The sequence below is a fragment of the Carassius auratus genome, chromosome 49 (assembly GCF_003368295.1).
Source record: "Carassius auratus strain Wakin chromosome 49, ASM336829v1, whole genome shotgun sequence".
In the NCBI taxonomy this organism is placed as follows: Eukaryota; Metazoa; Chordata; class Actinopteri; order Cypriniformes; family Cyprinidae; genus Carassius; species Carassius auratus.
The window spans coordinates 14,744,459-14,769,985 of NC_039291.1; the positions used below are offsets into that span (position 1 = coordinate 14,744,459).

At 37.1% G+C, this 25,527-nt stretch overlaps 1 protein-coding gene across 4 annotated transcripts in view; it reads left to right on the forward strand.

Moving 5' to 3' along the window:
* pard3aa (par-3 family cell polarity regulator alpha, a) overlaps positions 1-13,746 on the forward strand; it is a 408,430-nt gene extending 394,684 nt beyond the window's left edge. For all 4 annotated transcript variants that reach the window (XM_026238220.1, XM_026238223.1, XM_026238222.1 and 1 more), the window contains 2 exons: positions 6,969-7,093; positions 12,876-13,746. In XM_026238220.1, the coding sequence (XP_026094005.1) occupies positions 6,969-7,093; positions 12,876-13,269 (519 nt within the window). In that variant the 3' untranslated portion in view covers positions 13,270-13,746. The remainder of the gene's footprint in view (positions 1-6,968; positions 7,094-12,875) is intronic.
* Positions 13,747-25,527: the final 11,781 nt, after the last annotated feature.

Genomic DNA, 25,527 nt, shown 5'->3' on the forward strand with positions numbered 1-25,527 from the left:
ATTTTATCACGCGACTAACTTGCAGTTAACGCAGTTAACCGGTATTACCGATTCTGGTTGTCCACCTACTGTACATACATCATCAAGGGTGTCTCATTTCAGATTATAAAACATAGATGTACTATAATTTCTTTGGAAGTTACATTGGAATGTAATGTTTGCTTTTCTGAAATGAGGCAGTGTCAATGATGTATGTGGGCAACAATGATGTATGTGGGCAAACAAACTCTTCCAAATGAGTCACACCTTTCAACTCAGCCTGGTGTTTGGTGTTTAGGGCAAAGGGCAGCATGTATTATAATGAGATATTGTCAGGGATTACAAATAACAGCATGAATGGTGTTTGTTCTGTGAGGTGGGGGATTAGTATTTTTCATCTTGTTTCACAAATGCATATCAAAGTTTATTTGCCCCCAACCTTGTTTATATCTGTTAGGTCTGCACAGAGGTGAATGTGTTTTTAGATTTTGTCCTTGAAAGTTAGTGCTTCATTTGAATGTCCAAGGTTAGAGGCTAACCATTATTTTATCTTTATCAGCAAGTGAAAATAATATACACTGCTCAAGGCTGGGAATTAAATTGCAAGGGTTCAAAGTTCAAATAGCAATGTATATTTAATCTGTAATGGCCTGAGCTAGACATGGCAGCTTGTCCTATGACTTTCTGTTAAAAATATGGAGAGGGATTTTAAAAGATGACAGGCTAATTACCTCAAAGAATAGAACCATTTCCTAAATTAGAGGTCAGCTCTCGACCCTGTCTTCTCTGATGCATATTTGGCCTCCATTTTCCGCGCAGGTATTGATGCATATTTGGCCTCCATTTTCCGCGCAGGTATTGAATAGCTCTACAGAGATTGGAAGTTGTTAAACTCAATTAATGCATTAATGTTCTGTTTCACTCAGTTCAGTGCAGAAAGCAGCAAGATTAGCAGCATCGCTCGTTGCTAGTGGAGCATGATTTAAAGTACAACATGTAGGGGTGCTCTGATCACGATCGGCCGATCGTTATGCGCATCTCGTCAGTAAAGCCGGTTCTCTAATCAGCGGTTAATTCCATCAGGTGCCTGATTTCTCATAGAGCAGCTGTTACTACACAGAGCCGTTGTTAATAGAGAAGATGCGCAAATCACGTTAATTTTCAGCGTTTATTGGCCAATCTTCTCAGTTAACAACGGCTCTGTGTAGTAACAGCTGCTCTATGTGAAATCACGCACCTGATGGAATTAACCGCTGATTAGAAAACCGGCTTTACTGACGAGATGCGCATTAACGATCGGCCGATCGTGATCGGAGCACCCCTAACAACATGTTCCTAGTACAACATCCTTGTTGATCCTGGAACAACATTCCAATCAACCAGTCATCATTTTTCAGGAAATATCTGTATTAGGATTACAATCAGGGTTAGGTGCTTTTACACCCTTGTTAAACATCTATCATTTCCCATTTATTTTAGAAATAAATTATGGTTAGGGATAGGTTTAGGGTTAGGGTTAAGCCGGTAAAATCTACTTTTTTTTTGGACAATAAAGTTGATCCAGGTTCATCAAAAATGTTGATCCAGGAACGTCTTACTTGGCAAAATCACAGCGACCGGTGTTGCTAGGGTTTCTAGGGTATTCTGGGTGGTTTCTAGGTAAGCTGTTGCTTGGAGGATTGCAAAGGTGTAGTGGGTGTTCAATAGTTTGTTGCTAGAGTTTTGTTTGTGGGGCAAGAGTATTCTGAGTGGTTACTAGGATGTTGCTAGGTAGGTCACTTGGATGTTATTGGTGATTGTAGGGTTTTTTATAGGTTGTTACTAGGGTTTTCTGGGTAAGTTTTTTCTAGGGTGTTGTTGGTGCTTGGTAGTGTATTCTGAGTGTTTGCTAGGTGGCTGTTAAGGGTATTCTGGGTGGTTGCTAGGGTGTTATGGGTGATTTCAAAAGTGTGCTGGGGGGTATGTTAGAGGCTGCTAAGATTTTGCTAGGTGGTATTTTACTGACTCAAGTCAAAAAGTGCCCTCCCCTAAGTCTCTAAAAGTGAGTAGGATCTGTCTAAGTGTATGGGTTTTTAATCACTGCTAACAAAAGATGTTTAATAAATAAATATACTTAATGGCAGTTCATTTAGCCAAATTATGACAGTAGGTAAATCTAAAGTGAGCATTTCACTTCAGGAATACTCATGATCTAAGCAACGGCTTTTATACTTGGACTTCATATACATGCACTAGCTTGTATTTGACATAGCTTTAGCTAGTCTGTTTGCAGTCTTGGTACCTAATGGTGTCACATTTTCTGGGGTTCTAATACAGCGCTAAACCAGAGGAGTCAAGCTAGAAGGCACCTAATTGCTTGTGATAGTTTACATTGTTTAAAGACTAGAGACATTTCCCGTAATAGAATACTCAACCCTCCCTCAAGTGTCTCATGTCTACTGTATTAATGTTCTCAGTTTGAACAGGACTGGTTTCAAATAACAAAATATGTTAGGTGGGACCCAGGGAATGCCTTTGAGTCTTTCAGGGTATTATAAGAAGGGCAAATTTCCTGAAGACTGCAGTTTATATGTCAAGAATGATTATTTTGTACATGTAGTCAGCACTGTTGACATAAGTTGTGTCAAGGGGATGTTGACATACAATCACAGTTGGTAGTTTGTGTGTGTGTGGGGAAAACTCCCTCCAGATTTGAAAAGGTTGGAAAAATCATGTTAAAATCGCTCCTGTATGGGATTGCTGGTCTGTGGGCCACTATGGTATCGACAAAACCATTAAATGCTAATTACAGCCCTACAAGCTTGTGTCAAAGAATAGTATAGAGGTGTGTGTTAAGAATTTAACCAGGTATTCAAGTCCTCTTTAATGTCTATGGTGGATAAAGTTCTGCTAAAAAAATGTGTAACACAAAGTTTTCACATCCCAAGGAATCAGGTGGTCCAGGTGCTTCATCCCTGGATTGCATTAGAATCACACACACTCAATCAATGCAAATACAAACAGGCTTGACATTGATTTAGAGTCTGAGAGCGCCCACGAGTGCTGTGGTCCTGTTGACTTGTAGAAATATACAACTGTCAGTCGTGGCAGGAGGTTGAGAGAATAATGGTTAAGCAGGGTAAGAGAGCACAAGGGATGTGTTTGTAGCCATAACAGTCTTGTTGATCCTGCTGCCATAAGCTTGATATAATGACGTTATAAAAATGTCAAAACAAAGTTCCTCTGAGAGCATCTAGAATTTTGGGGGGTTAATGTAATGTCACAGTGCAAACTTTTTCAACATCAGATAAGTAATGGGACATTTTCACAAAAGTGCCATTGAATTACCATAGTGTTTTGGACATGGTAACTTATGATATTACCATTAAATTCATTCATTCATTAATTTACACTTGACATGGAACTTTTATATGGTAATAAAAATATAATTGTATTCAAAAGTGCGATTTAATCCAGTGGTGGTTCTTGCGGTACCATGTTTGTTTCTATGCATTCAATAGCAATATAGTGTTTGAATACCATGTTTATTCCATGATAATACTGTAGTATTCTGAATTTTTATTTGAAGTACTTTTTAAATACAATGATATATTAATATAATAATCATCATGGTCTGCTAATATCATTTGATACCATCACTGTGCTACAGTATTGCATTTTGCACAGTAGATTTATTGTGTTATTAAATGGCTATGAAAAGCACTTGTCTAATTAATATTTGTGACCACCTAGCTACAGGTACTCAGCATGTTTTGAGGTTTCTTTAGCATTTCAAAGCCTGCCAGTTGTTATTTATAGTTTGATTATAAATACCGTGCATTACACCATTCAGAAGTGTTCCTGAGTGCAACAGAAAATCAAAGTGGCATGAAACAATGATTGATTGCCTTTTAAATATGGAGTTATGTGGTAAAACTCCCAAATTTACATCAAACGCCTCTCATTTCTTTATGAAGAAAAATGGGTAAGTACACCCCAGATAATCCTTCAAACCCAGCGTGAGTTCTGACAGCACACGACGCATTACAGATTTTTAGGTGTGTTATCAGTGTTTACAATCCCCCTGAAGACTGAAAGAAACCCGTCATTAGGTTTTTTTGTGTGACAACAAGCTGCCAACCCAGATCGCTGATAATCACCCCTTGGCCAGAACCTGTCACAGACCTCCAACGGTAAACTGACAATTAGACATGTTTTGTTATGCCTCCATTGTATATCACACCCAGCGTTTCTCACTATGACTTTCAAAGGGGTTTTTCCAGATGTTTGTCATAAAGAGCATGTTCCTTCCAGAGTCTTGCCGCCCTGTCTCCGCCAATAAAAATCAATCTTTTGTTAAGACGATCGGAGGCCACACAAGGGTCGGAAGTTTTTTGTTGGTGCCTGGATCACACACGCACAAATGCTTTCATTAGGCCCGTATTTACATGCTTTTCTCCTCTTTTACAAGGACCTCTGTGCTGGCAAGCATTCAGGCAGCCTTCATGACTTAAAAGAATGCCATTGATTTCAGGATTCAGAGTAACCAGCATGTTTTCTTGATTTTAAACCACACAGGAAACCAGGTGTGATTTCCACATTGTGGAATCCAGAAACTCTTGTCTTTGTACAGTCGACCCACTGTGGCCAGTGGCCAGACAAGGTTATCTCTCAATGCCAAATCACCGCTGCAGGAACACACTGTACGCTCAAGAAACAATGGCTGCATGTTGGCGAAAAGAAGTAAATCTGGATCTGGTGGCTACGTTGACCTCGGAATAAGAGAGAAACAGACTAATATTAGCGTAGATGCCATTCTTCTAATGATGTAGCAAGTACATTGAGTGTTAACGGATTTGGATATTAGAAGCATATTAGTATGTTATGTGTAAGCCAGGTTAAAGAGTTGGGTGTTTAATCAAGATTTAAACTGCTAGGTGATTATTACAGTGTTCTAAGTCTGTAATAAGTTTTAGTGTGATGATTTGCTGTTCTTACTGTGTCCTAATAGGGTTTTCCGAGTGTTGTTAATGCTTTGTTATGCTGTTGTTAGGGTGTTGCAGTAGGGTGGTAGTTGCAGGAGTGTTGCTGAGTGGTCATTAGGGTGTTTTGGGTGATTTACTGCGTTGCCGTGCAGCTACTAGTGTCTTCTAGGAGATTGCTTAGGTGTTGCTAGGTGCTTATTTAAGTGTTCTGATGTTGTTAGGGTGCTGTACTGTGGTTATGTTGTTCTAGGAGGTTTCTAAGGTGCTGCTAGGTGTTCTGAATGTTGTTAGGGGCCTATACTGTCGTTAGGGTATTCTATCTGATTTCAGTTTGTTGTTAGGTGATTCTTACAGTGTTGATATATTGTTGTTAGGGTGTCCTATTGGCACGTTGCTATGCTATTAAGGTGTTCTGAGTCATTACTAGAGTCTTGCTACGCTATAGATAAACCTTCCCTGGTGTACAAGCACTCCAGCAGAAAAGTGAGATTTCTAAGAGATGAGAGGAATGATGTGTCTGTCTATAGCTGCTGTCACTTTTAAAATTTCTGCCTATTTTCTTGTTCTCTGTTTAAATTTCAGACACAGACACCTCAGTCTTGTCATAACTTGCTAATTATGATAAATTTTTCAGAATTACACACTCATTGTACATTCCCTCTCTAATTTTTCCCGCCCTCTGCATTCTGTCCTTTCTTTATCTCTTTTTTCCTGCACTCACCCAGTCAAGTGCATCAGTTCCAAAATTAACTCCATACGTCGGAGCAGGTCTCTGGAAGTGGTTCAGTGTATTGTGCAGAAGACGTTGTTGCACACGGAGCATGTGTGTGTGTCTCTGACACCCTTGTACACCGGAGGCCTGGCCTGTCTTTGATATTAAAGGCTATGATTATACTTGATTTGGAAGTCTGGGACCGGCAAGCTTTCTGTTTCATGCTTTCTTGCTCAGAAATGACGTGGTCAATTATTCATAATTATGTCTGTGTCTCTATCAGGCCACTTTTTGTGTTTGTTCAGGTGGGCTTCGTATTGTTGTATTTGTTCTATGTCTGAAAAAAGAAAAAGAGAAAAAGGGGAGAAATGGGAGAAACTGCCATGTGTTGTCTGGAGATCTCATGAAAATGTCATGCTTGCTTGTTTTTCTAAGCACTCCTGATAAACGTTAAATTATTAGGCTCTACATGCAGGGTAGAACAGCAATTCAATTACAATGTGATTATATTAGTACTGTGTAAGTTTATTGTGTTTTGCTACTGGTATTTGATGATTTAATTTATTTTTAAGTTAAAGGCAAAATTTGAAAGTGAGATTGTATGTGTGTACAAAAGAGGATCGACAACCGTATTTATCTATGTTGTGTATGTGGCTAGTGGCATATCAGTACACACACACACACACACACACACACACACACACACACACACACACACACACACCTGATTTTTGCTTGCTGTGGTTTACTCTGTCCAAATCTCATTAAAAAATCTCACTGTGAATAATAATTCACTGTTGAAATAAAAGCATTTCCTTTTCCTTGTTTCTGTGGCTTAATATGTCACTAGGAAATAAATTTACCAGGCCTTTAGCTATTAAATTGTGTCTCATTGGGGATTTTGCTCAGCTTTCATCAGACATGAATACAATTTTGTAAATTTTTTCTGCTTCTCCCATCTTATGAATCGTTTAAATACTCGCCTCACCGCATTAATGCAGCATTTGTCATTTTTGCGATGTCAGCTGTTTGTAGCACAAGTGCACTCGAGGCTAATTGCGTTCAGGTGTGGTAGTCACGTTTCTCATTAGTGCACCTTGCGCTGTAGAAAGAATCAGTAGTGATCAAGTGCCCCTCAAGAATTATAAACCCCCCAGCTGACTGTGAACTATAAAATCATGCTGTGCTTTTTAACTTGGTCAGTGCAACAACTTTCTGTGAAAAATCAGGAAAGCCTGTATTTCATAAAAGGATCGCCATTTACTCTGGATGACTTTTCTTTACACATATTTGCATGTATTTTCATATTTCAGGCCAACACGGGTTCTTATACACCGACGGGGCGGCACTCGGTTTCTGTGGAGGACCAAATCCAGAAGCAGAGAGAGGACAGAGACTCTTTCACACAAACCCAGAGGCAGTACAACTCCTTACCGCGGTAAGAGAAGCCACACAGAGATGTCACTGCACAAAAATATCTCTAACATTCTCAGATCTGTTAAGCACACATTATCTCTAACAAAAACACTAAACAAACAGTTTGTCTAAAGGACTTTTTTGGTAGAGCTGGATTCCAGTTATTCATCTCATTTATGAATGACCTTTGGAATTGAAAAGTAGTTATAAATAAAATTCAAGTAAAATAAAATGTATTATTGTATAATATTATTATTATCATCATCATCAAAAGTGTATAATTGTAATGCCTTTTTTATGGGACACTGAGATTGTGGTACCATGCAAATGATATGTAGACAATCATATGATAGCATTATTATGATGCCAGTATTTCCCCATTACATTTTGTAAAACTATTCCTTACATTAAAGTAAAACAATCTCAAATATGACTATATACATGGCTGGATTGCCTGTTGAGCAAAGCAATGAAAAGTAATTCTTTAATAAATTCATGCTAGTAAATCAGCCATTACCCAAATATGTGTGCAATCTTATTTCCACGTCTCTCACACTCTCTCTGACCTCGGTGACATTTCTCGGCTGAAGTCATCCCATTGTCATGTGGTCGGTTCTGTCTTCACTCTAAGCCTTCAGAACAGCAACAGCGTCTGTCTTCATGCTCACATGCCCCTCCTAAGTCTAATAAAGATCAGCCCCAGAACCAGTTTGTTGAGGGAAGTTTATCTTGGCAACCGCAGTCTATAAGGCCCCCCATTTTTCAGATGGATATCAGCCCTGTCCCTCATCTGTTTAATTTGCTTTCTTCACTTTCTCTTTTTTCTTCCCCTCCCCTTTGCATATTTGTCATAAATGTCAATAAAGCTTTGAATGTGTCCTGCGGGCTGATTTTGATATCGGTGTTTCTACTTGCAGGCATTGGTATCTTCTTAATCTGCTTCAATTCATGCAAAGCATCCAAGCAACAGACATGAGAAGAAAAAATCCCGCATTAGAGCTTTACATACTTAACTGACAGGGGCAGAAGTCTGCAGACACTGCTGATAAAGATTCACTCAATATTTCAGTCCTGTACTTTACAGCAAAGCAGGAAAAACTGCATTTTAATGTTTTCTGATTAAAATGTACCAGCTAAAAATGCACCTTCACAGTGCAAGGGAGTTGCCGACTTAGGTGGTCTGTTAGCCACAAAAGAAATTGAAAGCTGACATCAAAGCATATGACACATATCTCTATGACACAGTCTCCTGTTTTGTCTGCCTGGCAAAAAAAAAAAAAAAAAAAAAAAAAAAAAAAAAAATATATATATATATATATATATATATATATATATATATATATATATATATATATATATATATATATATATATATATATATATATATATATATATATATATATATATATATAAAGTCTGATCACTTAACCTATTTTTTGATCACACAAAAGTTAGGAGTCTTTTCTTTTCTTTTAATAATAATAATATTAATAATAACAAAAATAATAAAAAATAATAATTTAAAACCTTTGTATTCAAATCTTTTTAATTGCATAAAATAATAGTTATTTTTTCATAATTTACATGTATGTATGTATTTTTATTCATTTATTTTTAATGGCTGTTGGGAGAATATAGGGAAAATTATAAGCAAAAAAAGGAGAACATTATAATTTAAATTGGAAGAGAGAGAAAAAAAAAACATTTAATTTGAATGCTTAAGTTTAGAGGTTTTTTTCAAGTCTATCACACTAAGTCTTAGCAGTTCAGAAATCAAAATAAATAATAATAGTTTAAAATAATAATCATAATACTTGTGTTATTTTAAATATAATGCCATTCAGTTTGCTTAAGAATAAGATGTGTTATGTGGGTATTCTGAAATGGAATAATTGGGGAATGTCCACTGTCTGTGTGGTCTACCCTACATGCATGGCACTTGTTTTTATTGGCTTTGGGAACATTGTAACCAGGATATGTACAATTACAGAACTGGTTCCCCCTCTAGCAATGACAAAGCCTAGCACACACCGCAAGAAAGGAGGGGGGGCCTTGCATCAGAAATCCCAGATTCGTCCATTGTTTTTTCCCTTCTCTTTTCCTCTCCCTTTCCCAAGACAATAGATCAAGTTCTAGGGTCGAAATAGAGGTTGATATTCACTACTCCACACTACTTGGACATAATGACACTTAATCAATTCAACCAATCAGCTTCCAGTATTTCTCACTGCCTTAACCATTGTCAATGTCGTGTCTATATTGAGCGAACTTCAGACAACAACACCGGCTTTACGAGGAATCCGCTGACTTTGACACTTTCCCTGGGGAAACTCCGCAGGACAGCGGCCCTTTGATGTGCATTCCACCCATAATCTCATACCATCGGTCAAGCAGGGTCAAGCTGGTGTGAAATGACCCCTGTCCTCTGAAGGACCTGACAGAGATGCACACTCATTAGCAATATAAAGACTTACTGGAATGCTGTCCCTCCACCAATCATAATGCAACATGGATTAATCAACAGACACATGGACAGACTGTGGATTATAAGCAAGCTTTAACATGGATCCAACTATGTGTTTACACTCTGGGTTTAGATTTAGTACTTGGCTAATGAAGGGATTCTTTTTTGGGATGTGGGGATTAGACTGAAAGAAAGGGAGGAACAGAGAATGGCAGAAAAGCATGTGTATGCTGATTAGCCGTAATGGAAGTCATGTGAAACAGAGCGCAACTTCATGCAACAGCTGCACGTTATAATACGGCAACACGCACAGAGATAAGAGGCGGCTCCCGCTTTCATGCCTCTCATTCTGCTTCCTGTTAACAAATAGAAAGCATTACTCAAGGTGATAATATTGTTCTCTGTATGCATAGCTGTTGTCCTTTTGATCAAATGTGATGCACACCAGCTGTTTCTCAGATACTCACAAAAGCTGTAGCTCTTACAATATATATATATATATATATATATATATATATATATATATATATATATATATATATATATGCTTTTGTGATTGTTTTAGCTGTGTTGAGACATGGCATTATCATAAAGATACTGCTTATCATTTCACATTACTTTATCTACAGGTGAAATGTAATTTTTGTGCCACTGCCATCAGGATTGCAAAAATAATGACTTTCAAACAGGTTTCACATATAGTCACGTATCCCCATCTGCTATTGGGCGAAAGACAGAAAGCCACACCCCAGGTTCATCCTATTGGCTGATCTGTGGCTGTGTTGGGTTGGTCTAGATTCTCAAACATTGAGAAAGATGTTTATATAGCACCACAGTGCTTTCAAATCTACAAATAAATCTACATATTACATATTATACATAAACTTGAAAATATGACACATTTCGCTGTTATGTAGTAGCTAACAATTGTTTTTAGCCTCAACTCTATTCACAATATAGCATTAAAAAATTCTACATCAATTAATCTACAGGTGAAGTGTGTAGCTTTTGTTCCACTGCCATCATTATTGAAAAAATTGTCTCCTCATGTACTATTGGTCAAACAGACAGCAATCCCCGCCCCAAACTTATGCCATCGGTTGAGCTGTTGCTATGTTGGGCTGGTCGAGATTCTGTTTTCAAGGAGGTGAATCTACAAATAATAGTTGTCTCTACATATTAACTTAGGAAAGGAGTGTTTTAAATTAGAAAATGTTTTACTGTTATGAAATTGTAAATTGCAACAACCTTTAGACTTAACTATATTCATAGTATGGCATGAAAGAAATCTAAATATACATTGTGTTTATTTGTTATCCAAACAATATGACCCTTAGTGCATGAAACTATGAGATTCATTGGTGATTGCCAGGACAAAAATGACTATTATATTTATATAATATTTATATATTCAAACTGAATGAATGATGCCTCAAATCATGCAGCTTGTTGAGGATGGTGTGCTATTGCTGTTCTTAGCAATCAAATGGACACTTGTTGCCTAGCAATCGATAAAACTGGCAACTTGTATTGAAAAGGGGACTCAAGCCATTTCTAATGTCCATAATAAAACAGACACTCAGGCTTTTTTAGAGTTGGGCAAATAAACAACCACAGAGCCATCACGTTAGCATCATCCTAGTGACAAACAATCTAAACATGCCTTATTTCACCACCGCATCTTCAATTGAACATTTGTGTGCCTTCTTTTGAAATAATTCCTTGTGTGAAGCTTTTAAGCATGCAAAGTCAGTGAGGTGTGAGTGGGGGTTCATTTATGGGATGGGATTATGGCAATGGGATGTGGCACGTTAGCTTCTTCACATTCCCACTTAATGGATTCTAATAACAGAGCATAGAGAAGATGGACACTGTCTGAGTGGACACTCCTCACAATGGCTGCTACGTTGACAAAGAAATTTGTAGGTTTGATATTTCTTCCGTCGTTCCTTTAAGCAAGAAATATATCTAATGCTGGCAGTCTGTCAGATGTCTAGTTATTGATTGGTTGGTATGGATGGACATTGAAACAACCTGTTATTTCCTTTCTTGATGTTAAGTACGCTAGCTGTTCTTAAAAAGAGTGTTTAACCATTTGTGTACAGCACAGAACTAGATTTGTACATTTTCTGGAGAACATGTGACTTCGGATTGTCTTGGACAACTCGCCACCCCAATGCCAGCATTTTGTAGGTGATGTTTAAGGCTTCACTGTAGACTGTAGAGAAATGATGGACAACACATCTTTATTTCCTTCCGCTGTAGAAACTTTAAGCCAAAATGTCCCTGAAATGGGCGGTGTCATTTTGTACCATTTTCGTAAAGTGGAGCCGCAGTATCGAGGTCTCGTCCAAGCTCCCACAAACTCACAATCATGATGCCACACCCTGTTTTTATAACATCAAATAGCTAACTAAAACCACACTTATTAGAAAAACAAACATTTGAACATACATCTGCGTAATAAGAACTACCATAAAATGTCAGTATTGTGGGTTATGAAAGGTTCATATTTTGGTTTTGGGAGTCCCCAACAACAGATTGACTTGCATGCACTGTCTTAAAACATATTAACTTTCTTATAACATGCATTCATTTTTACCATATTTGCTCAACTCCCAAACGATTCGCTCAAAGATTCATATTTCCAAACCCCTCCATTGCATGATGCTGATATGCAGTGATTGGTCCAATTGGTGATTGGTCAGATTGGCAATTGGTCAATTTCATCTCATCTGTAATGCCTGATAAAGCACTGTTTGTGAGCGCAGTGCTGCTTTTTGTACAGCGTTAACAGGAAAACCGCTCCTAAAGCAGCACCTAGTGTAAAATCATTTTGAGAGATAATAACTTTATACACAGTGCACTTTCAAAATCAAAACTTTGCAGGATATTTTCATTAACTTAGAGCTGTGTTACACATTTTCAAAAATCCGTAATGGGGAACTTTAAATGACAGAAACCATGTTTGGGTAGAATTGAATTGTGGAGTAATTAGATTTTTTTTTCTTTTTTTTTTGGCCCACATCTCAAAGATGGCAGGGTTTATGACCTATACTACAGCCAGCCACAAGGGGGCAATCAAAATATTCTGCTAAAAATTAAATTTTAGAAAACTTAAACATAAAATATAACCCAGAAGTGTTCCCTTTATTTTTTTGAGCAGTATATTTTGGCCAAATTTTTTTAGGATGTGTGTGGCAAACTTGGGCTCTACAGTATGATGTCAAGATGGTTACTTACTGGCCCAAGTCAAAAGAGCCCGCTCTCTCTCTTTTTTTTTTTTTTTTTTACATTTTGGTCTCTGCTTTTGACCTATAATTTTCTCTTTTACACACAGACAACCACGTAAAAACCCTAGCACGGTGTCTCAAGACTCTTGGGATAAAGTCTATCCTCCCGGCGATGTCTTTCAGTCCGCCAAAGAGAACCCGCGCTACTCCAGCTACCAGGGATCCCGCACTGCCAATGGCTACATGGGTGCTGCCGCCACGGGCCTGAATGCTCGCGTCCTCCTGGAGACCCAAGAGCTCCTGAGACAGGAACAGAGACGAAAGGAGCAGGAAGCTAAAACCAAGCTACCTACTATGGAGGAGACACAAACCCCAAGCCAAGCCCCTGTTCCAGCTCCACCCAAAGGACCCTACCGACAAGATGTGCCACCCTCGCCCACCCAACTCGCCCGACTCAGCCGTCTACAGACACCTGAGAAGGGCCATCCCTTCTACTCCTGAGACGAGAGATCAAAACTGTAGGAAAAACTATGTGACAGCAATAATATGGAATGGCGAGAGACAGAAATATTAAGGTGGAGACTGGATGGAGAATTCTGGGAAATTGGTTTTGGAGGTTTTGGAAAAAAAAAAATTCTCTTTTTTCTCTCTTTTTTTTTTTTTTTACTCTGATATGAAATCTTTGTACACACTGAAGATCTTTATCAACTATCCATCTCCAATTCCCACTTTTGACAAATGTGTATGTTCAGTTCATTGACTTTATGGCACTAGGTACTCTTGACAATCACATGACAGTTGCCCGAGGCTTTGCTACATGGTTGTTTCCACCATATTGTGACCTACATATCTTGATTGAAAACAAGTAGGTGGGTGAATTTCACTACACTTGTCATATTTCACCACAAAATCAAAAGAAAAAATGCAATATTTAAAATGAAGCTATTTTCTAGGTTTATAAAATTGTTTTCAACTACAGAGGTCATGAAATTATATATATATATATATATATATATATATATATATATATATATATATATATATATATATATATATATATATATATATATGTGTGTGTGTGTGTGTGTGTGACTTAGGAGATAATTCCCAACTTAATTTGTGACTACAATTTATTAATATTTCCATTCCTAATTCTTACATTAAATTAAATATTATGTAATAAACTTACATAATTACAAAAACTTGACTTTAGAGTCAACATGAAAATCTGTTATTCAATAGCTATGTTTTCATCCAACTATTTTTGTGAATTTTAGGATATGACAAAGAAACACCAAGATGCTCATACATTAAAAAAACCTGCATAAAAAAACATGTAATGCGCATAATAATTTCTTTATCTGACAAGAAAATGTGCATAAATAATGACGGAAACAAATTTACCATATTATTATTTTTTATTGATATGTTGCGCCAGTTTCGCAGGAAGTGGAATTTTTTTATTTATTATTGTTTTATTTTTTTTGAACACATGGGATGGAAACAGTTTTATTTGCAAATGTTTTATGCAATATTTTAATTTTGTGCACAAGTTAAACTGGCAATTTTGGATGGAAACATAGCTAACGAGATCAAACGTAATTTTCTTTATTAAGAATCAGTGGTATTGTGAAAAGTTTTCACTATCCACCATATTTTCCAACGCGGAAGTAAGCTGAGTTTTCTGAGAATATGCAAGAATTCGGTTTCATTGAGATAATGAGAAGAATAACAAAGTCCAATAATTGATCAAATTGTTTGTGCTGGAACTATATCATAATTCATTATTCATTTAAAATAAATGTAATTAATTAATTATAAATAAAGTATTTATGATTAAGATAACACATTATAGTAATATGGTAAGAAACACCAGTATGCAATATCAAGCAGCAAAACATGTTGTTTTGTACAGGAAGCAGAAGACAAAGAAAGCCAGACACATTCAATTTACAAATGGCTGTGTCCACTCTTAAAAAAATAAAATAAGGTAAATATGACAAGGGTTAGAGGGGAGGGGCTTAAAAATAAGAGGGACTGATGATGTCAGCCACAATGGAAAATACATTGCAATACATAACAGTGGGGCATGTTTTTACATTTTGATGAATGATTGCAAGCTTTTCTTAATGAATAGTGTTCACAGACCCATTTTGTATATTTACACCAGGAACATGTATTGAGATAGTGTTTAGTGTCTGTTTTGCTTCCCATCAAGACTGTATATATGTGACTTCTATGCAGTGTGTGTGTGTGTGTGTGTGTGTGTGTGTGGATGCATTACTTTTAAACCTAGTAGGTGTGGGTGTGATTCTGACCTTTGCCTTCACACAAACCATCTTCGGTTTCAGCGTCTCAGACAGAGGCCAGTTCTGTTCAGCACTTTAGTTTTTTTTATCGCACAGGTTAATGGGCAGTTGCTCGCACACATGTTCCACTATGACACAACAAATCTCAGGTTAAAGCTGACGCTGCAGTAGCCACGGATATGGTCACAAACCTGTTTAAAGAACCAGTTCACATAGTAATGAAAATGTTGTCATCATCCACTCTCTCCCATGTCATTCCATACCTGTTTGCTTTTCTTTACGTGAAACACAAAGTGCAGTCCACACTTTAATCTCAAAAGAGCTGCTAAAATGGATAAACCAAAGGCAAGTTGTCCATGTGGCTTGTGTGCTTCTACGATAAAATTGGACTATGTACTTTTAGTTTGCCCTTTTTTATGCTATAAAAAGTTATCTTCAAAACATCATTGTAAATGAAAGTACATTTTCCATGACTATCCCTTTAAATCTATCTGCCTTTAAACTATTCATTCAAAACTCCAAGATTTGTAGGTGTGTGTGGGTGGGTTTTGCGTGGGATTGTATATCACCAGTGCCTGTAACATGACTCTCTCTTGTCTATGAACTGTATCTTGCCAGGAACATGAAACACTTGGCCACATTTTTCGGAGCTAAAGCTAAAAGTGCTCAATAAGCTCTCACAAAAGGGAAAGCCAGGCCCATTGACCAACGTACTCTCCTCCAAATCTCTTCCTGGCGTCTCGCTCTGTCTCTGACCGATTCATTGTACAAAATGACTTCGGTACTTCCTCCAAAAATCGTTCTGGGTTCTGTGGTACAACATGATGTGATTCTAATCCTGTATCTACAAACAAACATTTCCAGAACGGCAGCTGTCTTCCCTTCTATTTTATATCACAATTTGTACATGTTAAATTTTTGGTGGGAAGTGCCTGCGAAGAGGGGTTTATTTGTATGTTAAAAATTTAACGTGTTGCCAAATGCACATATATTTTTTTTTAATGAAATTATTGTATTCCTTTGACTTTCTCTGATCATACAGCATTTGTTTTAATCGTTAAAAGAAAGCAAAATCTGCACATTTTAATGTATTTGTATGACATTTTGTCTTTTATGTATGTCATAGGTACTATGGTGTTTGATTCCTGTATACAGAGTGAAAATGTTTTTTACACATTTTTTTTTTATTTTTTAACTGATGTGTATAAATATACACAAATCCTCCTGTACATATCAAATCTATATTCAATAAAAAGTTTCTTCATTCTGTTTACAGTAATTGGTTTTGTATGCTTTTATTTTAAAAAGATGGAATGCTTAACCATCAAGTAAAACATATGTAATATTTTTATATAGAAACATTTTATTACTAATAATTATTATTTTTTATAATTATTATGTATTATATATATATATATATATATATATATATATATATATATATATATATATATATATATATATATATATATATATATATTAAAATGCAATCCATACAAAATGTGACATACTTTTTTTCCGATGAGCATGCTTTAATTGTAACAACATTTTACTTCAAAAAACGCCATGTAGTGAAACCAACATAGACATATGGAGGGTAAAAAAACAACAACAACATCCTGGGAAACACATGATAGTAGAAAATTGTTAGCCTGAATGCAATGTAAGTCGCTTTGGATAAAACCGTCTGCTAAATCCATAAATTTAATTACATTTTTAATTTTAAATTGACATCAAAACTTTAAATGGTCTCTTAAAATATCACATAATTTTACCTATTCAAGTTACCATTTCAAGTACTGAGACAATGTGCAATTAATGACATTTGTATATATATATAAAAAAAAAACGTTAATAAATAAATAAATAATAGTTAATAATAATCTTCCCAGGACAGTTATACCATCAAAGCTATGGCAAATGAATTGAAATTGAAGGGATAGTTCACCCAAAGAGTCTGTCATTAGTTGTTCCAAACCCATAAGATCTTTGTTCTTCATCAGAACACAACTCAAGATATATTTGAAGAAATCCTAGAGCTCTCTGACCCTCCACAGACAGCAAGGGTCCTAGCTAGGCTAAGACACATAAATGTAATAAGAATATTGTTTAACTGATTAATGTAACATCAGTGGTTCTACCATAATTTTACAAAACTGATAATTACTTTATTACCAATTCCTCTCCCTGGAGTTACAATCTACCACCATTAACGCCAATGAAAGTGTATTCAGTAGTTGGTGCTAATTTAAAGTTTTACATGTTAAGAATTAAATTGTATTTTTGTGAAATGTCATCTGAATGCTTGCAATCAGTTTTATATAAAAGGTGTTTTTAAGTATATGGTGCGGGTATGTGTTAAATGCACTGAACTGACAACAATGCTGAAATCACTGAACGCTGGAGAGGATCCTCACGCTCACTGACTGCCTTTTCTGAGGATCCACAAGTATGCACAGCACTGCTTGGTGATGCAATGAGCAAGAATTAGACAACCGAACACACTTATTATCAGACTTTACCAGCGGAGACAACAGGAGAATCACTACCTGTGCAGCCAAAGGTAAAAAAAAAGAGCGTTAACATTCTAAATAGTACAAACCCAATTCCAAAAAAGTTGGGAAACTGTACAAATGGTGAGTAAAAATGGAATGGAATCATTTACAAATCTTATAAACTTTTTATTTTATTCACAATAGAATATAAATAACATATCAAATGTTGAAAGTGATACATTTTGAAATGTCATGCCAAATATTGACTCATTTTGGATTTCATGAGAGCTACACATTCCAAAAAAGTTGGGACAAGTAGCAATAAAAGGCCGGACAAGTTAAATGTACATATAAGGAACAGCTGGAGGACCAATTTACAACTTATTAGGTCAATTGGGAACATGATTGGGTATAAAAGAGTCTCTTAGAGTAGCAGTGTCTCTCATAAGTCAAGATGGGCAGAGGATCACCAATTCCCCCAATGCTGCGGCGAAAAATAGTGGAGCAATATCAGAAAGGAGTTTCTCAGAGACAAATTGCAAAGAGTTTGAAGTTATCATCATCTACAGTGCATAATATCATCCAAAGATTCAGAGAATCTGGAACAATCTCTGTGCGTAAGGGTCAAGGCCAGAAAACCATACTGGATGCCCGTGATCTTCGGCCCTTAGACGGCACTGCATCACATACAGGAATGATACTGTAATGGAAATCACAACATGGGCTCAGAAATACTTCCAGAAAACAATGTCGGTGAAAACAATCCACCGTGCCATTCGCTGTTGCTGGCTAAAACTATAAAGGTAAAAAAAGAAGCCATATCTAAACATGAAAAATGTATCTCCTCTTAGAGACCTTCAAACTGGTCTGACTCGGGTTGCTATATCTTTTCTAACTGATCAGTCTTATGGTTTTCGTAAACCAGACTATCAAAACCACCTAAAATCCCATAGAGGGAGTGAAAATAAGACAATAAGAATTAAGACTTATAATGTATTTAGTATTTTATAATGTAGTCTGCCAACTGCCATAGCAAAGTTTAAAACACCCTACTGAAAATACAGCTAAAGCCAGCCTAAGCTGATCATTTGCTTTGGCTGGTCTCCCAAGCTGGTGGTTTTAAAGTGGTTTTGGCGACTGTCACGCTGATCTTAGCTGGTCTTAGCTGGTTTTAGTGTTTTTTTTTTTTTTTTTACTGAATCATCTGGGTTTAGCTGGATTAGCTTACAAATATGCCAACACAATTGCTAGTCATGCTAACAACATGCTAGTCACTTGCTAATCATGCTAACAACATGCTAGCAACATGCTAGTCACTTGTTAATCATGCTAACAACATGTTAGTAACCTTGCTTAATCATGCTTACAACATGCTAGTCACTTGCTAATCATGCTAGCAACATGATACATACATGCTAGTCATGCTAGCAAAATGCTAGTCACTTGCAAATCATGCTAACAGCATGTTAGTAACTTTGCTAATCATGTTATCAACATACTAGTCACTTGCTAGTCATGCTATCAACATGCTAGTCACTTGCTATTCATGCTAGCAACATGCTAGATACATGCTAGTCATGCTAGCAACATGCTAGTCATGCTAGCAACATGCTAGTCACTTGCTAACCAATGCTAACAACATGCTAGAGACATGCTAGTCACTTGCTAATGACATGCAAGTCACTTGCTAGTCACATGCTAGCTCCAATCGTTCTGGCTAGGCTTTTTCAAGCCAACTTAAAGTTTGAACAAAAACTTTACTATCTAGGTTAAAATGGACTGTGGCTAAGTGGAAAACTCTCCTGTGGTCAGATGAATCAAAATAAGTTATTTTTGGGAAACTGGGATGCCATGTCATCCGGACTACAGAGGACAAGTACAACCCAAGTTGTTATCAGCGCTCAGTTCAGAAGCATTTCTGATGGTATGGGGTTGCATGAGTGTGTGTGGCATGGGAAGCTTACACATCTGGAAAGGCCCCATCAATGCTGAAAGGTATTTCCAAGTTCTAGAACAACATATGCTCCCATCCAGACGTCGTCTCTTTCAGAGAAGACCTTTCATTTTCCAACATAATGCCAGACCACATACTGCATCAATTACAACATCATGTCTGTGTAGAATCATAAAGAGGAAGATGTGACAAAGAAGACCTAAGACAGTTGAGCAACTAGAAGCCTGTATTAGACAAGAATGGGACAACATTCCTATTCCTAAACTTGAGTAACTTGTCTCCTCAGTCCCCAGATGTTTGCAGACTGTTATAAAAAGAGGAGGGGATGCACACAGTGGTAAACATGGCCTTGTCCCAACTTTGTTCTTATTTGCAGATATTTTTGGCAATTAACAGTTAAATGCATCAAGCAATAAATACATAAACAAAAGTGTTCTCCACATAAAAGACCTAAGACTGTTTTTCAAGCAAACTTGAAAAACAGTGATTCATTGCTGTCTAATGATCTATTTGGCAAACTTTGAGATTTTGTGTCAAAGATGATAATGTAGAAAAAATGCTTGATGTTGAGCAGGAGAGAATTTTAACCTTTGTTCTCCTGGTACGGCGAGCACATTTTTAGGAGTGGAAGAGAACAGAATAAGAAATATGCATCCATTTCCTCCCTCGGTTGAATCTATATCTGATCCCATAAATCATTTTAATGTTGGTTGTGACATAGCTGGCAAGTGTTTTAATGGGAAGTGTAATGACTTTGATGGTGATAAAGACAATGCGGAAATTTATGAAGTTAAGGGCCGGGTGAGAGCGGCTTTGGGAATGTTTGCTCTCACCCTGTTTCTCAGGGAAATTGCCAAAAGTTATTCTGTTGGAAAAAGGGAGAACTATTGAAAAGAACCATCTGTTTGGGCCAGTAGAGGTTTGTGTGTGTGTACCGAGTGTCCAAAGATAGACTTGGGTCATGACAAGAAGACTTGAAGGAAAGCAGCAGGGAAGTGAAGTAGGCAAGCATCAGTGAAACGCGGGAAGGGAGAGTAACCTGTCCCAGCTCAGCAGGGTTACTCTGTGTGGGGCTCAGGTGAAGATTGGCACAACACACACCCAGTCACAGCAGCCCCGCTCCTGAACCTCAGAGCAGTCGCGTATCGAGTCTTTAGCTCAAATCTGAGTGAACACCACACCACACCATCTGCTGCTCACTTTTGAGATCCACTTTCCACAAATAGGATGTAATAGGTTTCCTAGAACCATAATGCAATAAAGACACAATTTCAATGTTCTTTAGAAAATCAGATATGGTTGATAAAAAAAGACTATGTCTGCATCAAATTCAGAACCATGATCAAAACATAGATGGAATAGATCACTTCCATCAACACATCCAAAGCTTGCATGCCACTATATCACTTCCTGGATTAACATTTAATTTGATAACTGATTGAATACTCTTTCAGAAGATGTGTTAAAGTGCCTCCTACCATACACCAGTTAAAATGAGGAAAGCCGGAAAATTTAATCAATAACAAGGAAAAATAAAAGAGTTAAAATGGTGATTTTGGCCATTCCCACCTGACTTCTCTTGTGACTTTTTCCCAAATAATACCAACATAATGACACAATTAGTTGAATTAAAAATCCAATTCACTGTAGGAGGAAAACAAATATAAACTCACCTGAGTTACTGGAACATTTTGTGTTCAACCATGTTCAAAAATATAAACCCAGGGATGTGTCATTATTTGAGCCCTTTAAATACCAAGAATTTATTGATTTTCATGAATTTATGGAAGGTTTTCTGAATAACTTTTATCAGTCTATATTCACTGCCAAACTGATGCTGAGGGAGCTGAATTTAAGCTAAACCTCAGTTTGAGTCCTGAAGTGAGCCAAGTCTCTTTTTTTTTTTTTGAAAGTGCTATTTGTACTGTTTTTGTACCACCAACATTTCTCTGTATTCCCACCGTATTTGTGTACATCCAGGATTTCCATAGCCTTTCAAAAAGTGAGAAATGCACTCTTGTTCAGTCTCACATGACAATGTGTCTTCACAAATAGTGTTCATATTGCTTTGCTATGAAAGCACGAACTCAACAACAAAACAATAAAGCAGCACAAATCTGTATGTTGCCATGGTTATATGCCGTTTCACTTACATCGTTCTACAGTATTCTCTGCACATGGCATAAAATCCCTTTTCATTCCCACTTTTTTTAACGTAACGTAGTAAAAGTTTGGTGACCCCCGAGGGGCCCGTAAACGTGTCTGGAACTTTTGAGATGCTCTGTGGTTATTCACACCGTAGTGTTTATGGGGTGAGTCTAAATCGCCTTTCCACACTGGCCTCATTATATCCCATGGACGTCTGTGGCCTCTGGAATCAATAGCAGACCGGTGCTGTCAATATGAGGATTTGATTCCACATGTATATTCTGTGGTTTTAACCTGAGGTCTCCTCGGAGACTCCTACGGTCAGAGTGCAAGTGCGCTGATATGAAAAGCAGATGAACTGGTACGGTATGCTACGACCCACATGTTCCTCACTCGCTTTCTTCGTTTCCTTTGGTTTGTCCACCCACCCCACCCTTTCTGACTGATTCTCCGCTTTAGAGGTCGTAGGTCCTGACAAAAGTCACCTGTAATGGTTCAAACCTGTTCAGTTTTTCACAAATCTGCGTGGGGTTTTGTCCTTTAACCTGTTCCCTCCCACTCCACACTTTCTCTCCATAAGGCTTCACGTGAGGGTAAATTCATGTGTGTTTCTATAAGGGTGCACAGTAGCAAGGGTGAGAAGAAGAGGTCGCACTCAATGAAGCTTTTAAAGGAGGGTGTTAAGACTGCCAGTCGGTCCACAGAGAGAAAGACTCCACACATGTGGGCTGCATCGCACAGATAAGGATTGGAGCTGGTTCCTGTCCAAATACACTGTGAAACTGTAGCAAAATGTCACTAAATTTAACCTCTTCGTTTAGACTCACTCCTTGCCTAGTTATATATCTGTCCACTCCAGACATCCGTGGTCTCAGGGAGTCTCTGTAAACCAGAGGCAAAAAGAGGTCAGATGGACCCAAGTGGTCCACAGACTCCTGTTCTGTGCTCATGTCACTACGGGAAGCTTTAGAACTGTTTACTGGACAAACACTGCTTCATACTTTATTGTGACTACTGTACAGCATCACTCCATCATGTGAACCTTAAGGGTGAAGTTTGTTAATTTCAAAATGCTTTCTGTTTTAACCCAGTGTATTTTTCATTGACTACTATAAGTATGCCATTTATGAGTGTATAACATTGAGCCTCCTAGGCACCATTGAAACATTTAGTCTGTTTAGATCTGTCCATCTTTTTCCAGCTCAACCAATAGCGAGTGTTTGGTGGTGTGGCTACTCTAGCTGACTGAGTCAGAGGGTGTTTAGCTGGGTGACATTACATGAGGGAGAAAAAAATAAAACAAATGAAACAAAAACTAATTCAGTTATAGAAGTGCAAACCAAAATCTGAAGACTTGCTAAATATGCAAGTTTAATTCTAAAGTGTGTTGTACGACACCTTGGCATAGATTAAGTTTTCAGCCATAGTTCAGTTAGGACATTTCAGTATCTTTTATAAACGTAAAAAAAATAATAAAAAAACGTGTGCATCTTGAAACAATGTCACTGATATTTTTTTACATTATGTCAGTTCAAGTTTCTTTCAGATAAGTGGATTGTGAATGTTTAGTGAATGCAATGCAGGTGTTTTCGCTGAAATATTGCACACCAAAAACTGTTATTGTATATAACGATCTCCTAAAATATACAAAACTTAGCAACCAATCATAGTATGTATATGTGATCCAGTTTCCAGTTGGCCTGTAGTGAATTCATGTCAGGCCTTCGATGGATGGAGCAAGATTAAGTAATTAATTAATTAATTAATGGATTGATTGACCTGTTTTGCCAGGTAGACAGCTTGTTTGGAGCTGGCTTTTGGCTAATGGTGAAATTCCCCCTTGGGGTTTCCCATAAACCCCTACATCTTTGTTCTTCAGGATGTGTAATCACTAATGTCCTCAAAAGCTATGATATCATTCTGACCCAATAAAGATTATTTCTCTGTTTAACATAAGTACAGCTGGTTTCTGGAAGCGTATGGGTGTGCAATAACAGCAGGTTTGACGCAAGAGCAGATCAATGGCCATTAGAACAAATGGAAAACCTAAATAAAACAAAATTAGTTATTTTATTTTTTTTTATCCTCAAAACATTGGAGGTATTTGGCTCTCCTGTGCTAATATCCCACTCAAGTATCCCTGAGCACAAACTGAGATTTGTGATTGGCCACGTGTGGAAAGGCTTTAATTTGAACGGACACAACTTATTTCAAGATTTACATTTCATTTATCAAGTATGGCTGCCTTTAATATGTTGAATGGAACATAGCTTTTTCCCTTTGTGGTGTTGTTTGGATGTGGTACAACGCACATTTGAAACTCTTTTGAAGTGGAAATGCACTCTTTGAACTAAGTTGATCAACAAAAGAATGAATGCAATATCTGCAGCATGATTTGTTCTCATAAAAATCTCCTACTCGCATTAAGGGAGTTCTTGTTTCTCACATCTTATAAAGAAATACGTTTGGTCAACAGAATATAGCTTAATTATTCTCATTGCATGCAGCTGGTAATTAGATTATTCTCTTTACTTAAAGTTTGTAGACACTAAGTAATTTTAAATTGCGTTGGAAACCTTACACATTTCAAAACGTGCACATTTATTTATTCAGGTAAATACGAGAGATGTCTTGTTGTGTTTTCTTTAATTAAATACTTATCCAGTCCTCTCTTACTCTATTAAATTATCTTATTGTCACTTCCCAAATGTAGTTGTTGATTAATTCCAGGTTTTAACAGTAAAGTGATTCCTTTTGACATTAATTTTGCAAATATCTCTTTCTATCCTGCCTGTATTTGGAAATAAAGCTTGCCACTGTTGAATTTGGGGTATTTATGCATTCATGTATGCAAGTAGAGGTGAAGGCATATCCATGTCACTGCCAGAGTGAAGGAATAAAAAGATCAACCAAAGCTCCTATGAAGGAAATTTTTTTTTGTTGGGAAATCCCATAATCAGAGTCTTCCTGGAATGACTGAGCAATTAATCTAACAAAAAACATTTCCTCTCTTGTTGCCGTCTGCTATCTCAACCTGGTGTTAAATTAATCCTTTGAGTTCTTGTAAAGATCTGGTGTAGTCTTAGGTTTAGGAGGTCTTTTTCACTGGGGCAGAACAGGGAGGTTAAGAGGAGAAAGCTTTGCTCCAGAATATGTAAATGCCTTTAGTCCCCCCCCCCCCCCCCCCCCCCCTCCAGTTCATTGATGCATGCATTATATTTAAAAAGTTTATAATAAAACTGTATTTCTTTCACTTTATCTCTTGCAGTTGTACCGGTAGATAAATATATATAAAATTGCAGTTTATTACAATTGTAAGAAGAAAGAACTGTGAGGTAAATAGTAACAATTACCATGTGTGTTTTTATTTATTATTATTATTATTATTTTATTCTGTGGCAAAAACCGGCTTCCATACACTGTAGTATTGAAATGGGCTGTGAATGGTGTTTCATTCTTACTTCAAGTATTGCTATTATATTAAAAAGGAAGTGTTTATGCATGTGTGTCCTATGTAACCATTGGCTGAATTCCAAAGAAGGCTCGTAGTGACACGTCATTTGGCACTATTTCTAAGATGGCGATGACTTACATGCCAAGGATGGAGAAAGTCATTATGAGAAAGCTAATGAGAAAGTTAAAAGCATTTGGGAAGATGTAATATTGAGAATAAGTAGTTGCATCACTGGATATCTAAATGAAATTGTCTTTTGTGAGTCATGGCACCATCTTGTTTGGTTTACAATTGACCGTGACATCTGATTGACTGAATGCTTTCAGGTGGAGAATTTCAACTGCTCTGAAAGTATTCCCACTGGAATAAATAATAAAGTGTATTTTATTTTTGTGCTTG